At 38.0% G+C, this 7908-nt stretch overlaps 1 protein-coding gene across 1 annotated transcript; it reads right to left on the bottom strand.

Moving 5' to 3' along the window:
* Positions 1 to 308: 308 nt before the first annotated feature.
* On the bottom strand, positions 309 to 7364 carry en1b (engrailed homeobox 1b). The gene is made up of 3 exons (XM_088331345.1): positions 7235 to 7364; positions 4825 to 5795; positions 309 to 1421 (listed from the first exon to the last, which is right to left on the bottom strand). Exons 2-3 carry the CDS (start codon positions 5348 to 5350, stop codon positions 1102 to 1104), a joined length of 846 nt encoding a protein of 281 aa, XP_088187471.1. The 5' UTR covers positions 5351 to 5795; positions 7235 to 7364; the 3' UTR covers positions 309 to 1101.
* Between the last annotated feature and the right edge of the window lie 544 nt (positions 7365 to 7908).

The following is a 7908-nucleotide window of genomic DNA, read 5'->3' as shown; positions in this document are numbered from 1 at the left end:
AAAAATGTATCCACACCTTATTTTTAATTTAGTGTTCGAGCGTGTATTCCTGCGCATGCATGTGCGTGGGCGGGCGCGCGCATTTTCCTCGGCTTTATCTTGTCTAGGATGCTGGCAACTCGCGTTTCTTTTAATTGGTTACGTTGCATTTTTTTATATTGAATGTTGCTTCTCAATTGAAAAAAAACTGCGCGGCTTGCAAAATGACAAACAATCCTCGGCATTATTTTGGCTCTCTCCACAAACAAGAGGGGCCAGACCACATCAAGAGTTGCGCGTGCTCTAAGAAAAAGCAATCTGAAAAATCGGCATTCTGACTTTTCTTTTTAATTTTTTCACATTTTTGAATCCATACATGTGAACATATGAAAATCTTTGGCTTTTACGGAGTCTGTGATGTGTGAAGGAAACATGAAGGGGCATAGTATGCATCTTCAAAACGACCATGGTGTGAGAAATGGAGGAACACTGGTTTAGAGGTAAGATCTTAAGCCTGAGAACAAGCCCTACCCGCAATTCGGGTAGGACCAGGCCTAAAACGTCCATCATTGCGTTCGGGCCGGGCCAGGCTTGTCTCTCACTGCCTTATTTATTGTACTATTATCCACTCGCCATTGTTTTTCTCTGCCTCTTTCCTAAAGTGCTGCACTATACTCTTGACAACGTACTTCTGGTGTGGTTAATACCCCAATTCCCAACCTGTCAAAATGACACCTCTTTCAAAAATCCGCCAATGATAGAAAATAGTCCATTGATGTAACCTCTGCAGACACATAAGTATAAAAGACGTACATGTTTATACAGTCTTGTTTATCTTTGATTTTGTTTCAAAAGACAGGCTTTGATTTGATATCCTCAATCACTTCACCTCCTACCGAGTGCTCACAAAAAATATTAAATTTGGGGTTTGCTTCTGCCTCTGTCCTGCAAATCAAGGTAATGGTTGGTCTTCAGTTGGGTCCAGCTTTAATACTGGACTGATTTTTAGGCATTAGATCTTACCTCTAATTGGCTTAATTAAATATACTCGTATAGCACATGATAACTGCAGCGGCTATATAAACTTTGAATAACAACGACGTCCATTTAGTGAGTTTGTGTCTATTCGCTGTCGTCCTTCTCATCCTGCACGGTAGTGGTTGAGTGGTTGTACAGTCCTTGGGCCATGAGCTGCAAGGCCAGGCCGTTTTTGTAGCCCGTGGCCTTTTTGATTTTGGCCCGCTTGTTCTGGAACCAGATTTTGATCTGCGACTCGTTGAGGTTGAGTTCCTGCGCAAGCGATTGTCTTCGCTGCTCTGTGATGTAGCGGTTGGCCTGGAATTCGGCTTTCAGTCTCTGCAGCTGCTCGGCTGTGAATGCCGTCCTGGGCCGTTTGTCCTCCTTGCTGCTCTTCTTCTTCTTCAGTTTGCGTGTCCTCGGCCCTGGTGTGGAAACAACAATGGCAAGAACACGTAAATATCCAACGTGTCACCCGAGGGGCTGATGGAGTCCCTCCCAAAATAACATTCGGGTCCATCTTAGCAAAAAGAGGCTCCTATTCTTTAATTTGCGACTGCAGTGCAAAATTAAAACGACCAAAACACTTTAAATGTAAAACGACGTTGTTGTTTTTCTTGCTTCAAGAATCTTGCTGCATATTCGAAAAAATAGTGTCCAAAACGCGACTTTTTTGGTCTCAGGTGTTTGTATTGTATTGTTGTAGGGGTGCAGAGGGGGTGGGGGTGTTTATTGGTGGAAACTGTCAAAATTCCATCGTTATTCAAACAATGTGATCATCTCTAAATGAACTATCAAACGATTGTTATAATGATGCAAAATATGGTTCGTTGAAATAATTGATAGAAGCTTTCAAAAAGATATTTTGTGGACGGGTCTCTTATAAGTATTTGTTCATTTTGTGATTTGATGTTTGTCACAAAATGATTGAAAATAGATAATAAACCAGAAAAAACACACGAGTCACACATTTTCGGAGGTCTTTTCAAGTAAAACCACAAATTGAGCTCCAGGGAAATCTACAAATCACATGAAAAATGACACAGTGATATGGTCCACTAAATTAAAAGTTCGTTTTAACACAGGAGTGTCCCTGAAATGTAAAATGCGCTACAGTAAAAAATAAATGCATTTTTAACATGAGTCAAACACTTATAAGTTTTATAGAGGAAAATAAAGCACATCTTTATTTTAGTTTCTAATTTTTAATTGTATTTTACAAACATTTACGTGAAATACACACTGCGCATTTGAAATAAATGTATTAAATATATTAAAAACACTGAGTTATTGATAAACAAACAATAATTCAATTAGTTTGAGACCATATTAACAATGTAATTTTTATTGTTGCATCAATGTAATATGCTCGAAAATAAAGATAATTAAATGTATCAATCCACTTTAAAAATATGTTATCACCATGTTTGTTAAAGAGCAAAGTAATATACATGAAAATTAATTTCATAACACACTTTACCGTTGAACGCCGCAGTGAAGTTTGACTGTTTTTAATTATTTTGGGGGAGGGGCTGCACGAAATCAATGCGGACTGATTTAATACAATTGCGCACCTTTCAACTTACCCGTTTTTATTGTATTTTATACGTTTTTGATAATTAAAAAATATGCCGTGCAGAAATGAAAAAAAAATAGAAATGCATATTTAAAACTATTTTTTTGTCAGACTGATCTGATCAGCTCTAATTCAGATCGTCTCGGTCACTGGTAGCAGACGACAACGCAATCGTAGATTTCTAAAATTTCGCCAGTACACTTACACATTGTATTCTCGATCAAGCGTTTATTTGATACATAAAGTTAACTTGTTTACACAATTTAAGGTTGTATTTACTCTACAATGACTGTCTTGCTGGTAGTCAATAGGTGCCGCGCTGTGTTTGTAATGAATATTATCGTTTCATAAGGCGAATTGCAGTCATTAATAAGGAAAATTGGCTGAGGTTGAAAGGTATGTGAAATAAATTGATAGGTGCAAAATGCAAACTTGATCAAAAATAACAACGTTATGAGCAATAACATCACATGTTTATATGCATCATATAGTCTGTATTGCTGTGTGTAAATGTGCTGCATTGTGTTGTAAGGATTATCATCACATAATAAAAAATAAACCTGTATATATACAGATACATCCCAGACTATATGTACATAGTATTTTCCATTGTGTACAAACGTATTTGATTTTATTTTAGTGTATCATTACTTTATTTTTTAATAACAATTGCACATGCACGGTTGCAAAAAAGAAACCTTAGCATTCTATGTTAATGACAACAAAGATAATCTAAAATCTTGAATAAGGGGAAATGAAGTTGACAGGTATGTATAATGAGCAATAAAGTAATATTATGTATATATATATATATATATATATATATATATATATATATATATATATATATATATATATATATATATATATATATATATATATATATATATATAAGAGCAGTATATAATCGCTTATTCGATTACTCTTAGGATTGTGCCTAACGCTGGGTATAAAGTATATACATACAAACTGTTAATAAAATTCAAAATGTTAAATTTTGAAGATATAGTGAAACATAAACCAATTTTAGAATACAAAGCAAGTAAGCAACAACTCCCCAGAAAATATTCAACAGTTGTTTCTTTACAGAGCACACACTCATTATCTCAGGGGAATCCATAACGTCAAGTTACAGTATTTAAAATTGAAAAGCCATTGTGCCACGCGAATATGTGTTTACCAATAGGGCGATTTAGATGGTGACCTTGAAAATGTCCTTTGTTTACACTAATTTAAAATGTCATATACTATGCGTATTTTAGATACACTAAAAATAACCAGATCCTGAATTTAATTTGGTATATGTTGTTTGAATCGCTAGATAGTACAGGGTGTTACAAAAACATTGATACCTTTTGAGATATGAATACCACAGAAAATACGCAATTAAGCAATATGAAATTAAAAAGTATTAATGTTGAAGATTATAAGATGTATTTATCGAAATTTGAAGAGACATTCAACGATTTAACAAATATTCAATATACGCGCTGTCTCAGAAGCGGCATGTGTTAGTTCGGTAGTCCAGCTTCTGGCAAACACGCTGAAGCATATCTTGGTTAAGTTTCCAGCAGATTACTATTTAGTTCATATACAAATTATCTGATCGTGGATTATTAAAGGAAATACATATGTTTGTTTTAGTAATTTCATCTTTACCTTTAAAATTGTTTCGTTTTAAACACCCCGCATTATAAGTTAGAAATGTCATTTATTTGTTTTCAAATTTTCGTTTGTGGAAGGTAAAATTCAGTTTTCTTATTTTAGTTTCGGGTATGTTTTCCTTGCAAGGAAAAACGGAATAGGGGTAGGCACTTAAATATTCAGCTTTAGCATACTGCCTTTTGGCACATGTTTATGTATATTATAATTGTATCGTAAAGCGGTTTTTGTGCAAATAGTATATCGGTATTGTTATTGTTGTTAATTAAAGATTAATGTTTTTGTGCTGTACCTAAGAAAAAGTCGCAAACAAGCATGCTTCCCCGTCAGCTGATATTATTTCTCCAATTTTTGTTTGGTATTCAATGAGGTTGGATTTTGTAAAATCTTAACTTAGTACGTTCTGCAAACTTTGGATATTGTTTTTCTTTTTCCTTTAAAAGATCCCCGTACTACCATTTCGAAAAGAATCGTTTGTTTTTCGTATTTAATTTCGGACTTTATTGTCCGCCTTCTAAACTGTCATCCACGGGTTGAATTCACCTATATTTGTATGCAATATTAGGTTGGAGGGGCTTTTAGCGCCTTACCAGATGAGGGCCGGTCCGAGTAGCGGGTGCAGTACACCCAAGCGGGCCATAGCATGGGCTGGTCCTTTGCAGCGGGTAGAGCTGCGACCCCTCCGCCGCTTCCTCCATTGACTACCACAATTGCCGAGGGACTATCTGCAAACCTGCCGCCCCCGTTGCTCGCCACCTCGGCTTGTTTAGCCGAATTCTGCTTGGATGAGGGCGAAGAAGACGCCGATGAGGAGGAAGGCGAAGATGACGCGCTATCGCTGCTGCAGTTCGAGTCCAAGCACAAGCTGCCGGCGTGCGGCCTCGCCACTAGCGGGTTGATGTTCTCTCTACCCGCCGTCTGGTTCCGATCGCGGTAGCCCGGCTCCCGTTTGCAGCCAAAGTCCGGTCGCAAGATGTTGTCGATAAAAAAGTTTGTGGTTCGGTGACCCTGCTGTGCAGGCAGGATAATCGGAGGAGAGGGAAGATTCGGGGACAGAGATACACTCTCTTCCTCAGTCGAGTCCCGGCCATTTGCAGGCTCTTTTTGCTCTTCCATGACTACAAACGTCGACCTCACCGCGACACACTCCACTTGTTGCTCTCCCGCCCCCCTTTTGTGATCCAATCTAGTCGAACCGCATGTAAAAGAAAAGATGAGGGTACGTGAACCCGTTCGAGATCATTCAAATCATGAGCCGAAACCGGGACGACATGCCTTGGCTTAATACTTTTCCAAGGATGGCATTGCGAGCGAGTTGTGTTCTGAACACTAAAATGAGCCCACTCTCCCCTTAAGTGGTGTCGTTCTTCTCCGGTTCCGGTCTGCCTCTTACAACTGAGCCGCAAAGCAAAGGCAAGGACGCGCGTGCGGCTGGCCAATCAGGTTGCAGAATCGTCACTGTTGTGAAATGCCTCGTCCAATAGGAGCGCGGGTTTGGTGCACGCGCTCTTGCACGCGAGCCTCGCGCAATTCTGCAGCCAGAGTTTGCACATTTGCACCACTAACAACAACAACAAAAGAAACAACTCCACTCCTCAGCTGGTCATGCAATAAATTCCATAAAATCCACCGAAAAAGAGCGTATCTTTGGACGTGTCCCCACCAATATTGAACAATAATTGTTTTGTTCCCATCGATATTCGGTTAAAATGTGCAATCGCTGAGACGAAACCTATGCCCTCGCACAGACTAATTTCTCTTATAGAAAATAAAAGCAGCTCGGTATATTTCAGGCTCTATAGATTATATTTTCTATAAATAAAGTGAATAATTCAAATGTCTGAAAAATACATGCCAAATTATATTGCACTTCCTTATTTTGCATGCACTATTAATACAACGGGCGCCAGTCTCCAAGCCTTACCTTGTAAATAGTTATGGCTATTTTCCTGACATTCTTCTATTTTTTTCTTTTCAGTCTTTAATAGTTTTATCTTGATTATCCTGGAATGTCATGTCTAATCTCGTTTCAAACAATGTTCACTTTGTCGTCATAAATGACGATGAAGATAGTTCTATTCTATTCTATTCTATTCTATTCTATTCTATTCTATTCTATTCTATGGTCACTCTATTTCCTTATCCACGATTATAATATATTGTGCTGCGACCGTTTTGGAACTAATATGCAATATACAGGTTTAGAAGTATTTATTTAGCTTTATGCACCCAGGAATACTTCTGATATCTTGAGCACTGTGAATGTAAATCTATAAGTCTGTTAAATTATCTGACGTCTTCAAAAACCTCGTTTGTATATATAAATATACAATTTGTTTTGTTACCTTCTGATTGAAAAGGCTGCCATTTTGATACGCATTCCCCAAAAATACAATTCATCACGTTATAACTATGTAGTACTATGTTATAACCAGATTGTGATTTTTTTTAGAAAGAGTTAAAATAGGCTTGGTGAACCACTAAAACATTGCCAAGATATTAATCAAACTTCCTAGAAAATCACAATGATCCATCACATGGTGAGTTATTTTAAGAAGCTGACGATAAGCTACACAGATGCTCCCTGCTGTTCGTGGGAGGCTACCTGGCTACAACGTTGGAGAGGAGTACTGTAGTATGAATCCAATTAAAGACAAGTTTATAGTTTTCACATATTGTCTCAAAATAAGCTCATCAACGTTGCGCATTTCGTCAAAAATAGTGGTTATTTATTATCATTATTTATTTAAGAAAAACACCAAGGAGTCCATAATGACATCAAAAGAGCCCTAAACCAATACGTGCGAAATGAAGTTGATTTGGTGCACTAATTGGTGATTTTGAATAATAGCAATATTAATAATCATAACAGAATGAAAGACCGGACGTTTGGATGTTAAAAGCAATGAAATCTTTATCCCACAGGCCAGAGTCGGAAGCCGTGGCTACTTAATTAAATTCCAATTAGAAGAGTATCAGTATGCCGTTTAGCCGCACTACCTTTTGTGCGCAAATGAGCGCTCAGTCCGCTCTTATCTTGTGCTGCAAAGAGGCTTGCTTGAGAGGGCCCGCAAAAGATAATTTATTGCTTTTAATTAGTCTTCATTCCGCCCGATCAGGTTGGTGTTCATCATCAGCTAAGGGCTGAATAAAAGCCAAGTGAAAAGCGCTGTCACTGGTCCCTGGCAGGGCCCTTAATCAAAGTGAAGCAGGGGCCCGCGTTACAAGCCACGTCATTTCCAAGGTGCTGATAAAGCTGGCTGAATAATAGCCGGGGCCCTCAGAGACACCGTTTACAGAAATGACTTTATTGACGGCTTCACGTTGGTAATTCATTTTACCTCTCATGTATTGGGAGTCAGATTTGTCACCGTAATAGGATGATAAATGCATGGACGGACTTCAGCCTCGTTTTTATTGAGTAGCCTATATAATACGCATATTCGCGGGGAGGGGGGACAGAACCTGAGGGTCTTAGGAAGGAAATACACTGCGGTATCGTTATTTTACAAAAATGGTATGCTTTTAATCTACTGTAATTTAATTCCACTGTTCGTGATGTTCTTTAAAATAAATCAATGAAAGGAGGAGAAAGGAGCAAATATGTGTGACATATGCCCCTAATCAATATAAAAGGAGAACAACAGTCAATATATAAATGCATATAATCACGT

The sequence above is a fragment of the Urocampus carinirostris genome, chromosome 3 (assembly GCF_059441175.1).
Source record: "Urocampus carinirostris isolate Australia breed hairy pipefish chromosome 3, RoL_Ucar_1.0, whole genome shotgun sequence".
Classification (NCBI taxonomy): Eukaryota; Metazoa; Chordata; class Actinopteri; order Syngnathiformes; family Syngnathidae; genus Urocampus; species Urocampus carinirostris.
This window is presented reverse-complemented; position numbering and strand designations above follow the sequence as displayed.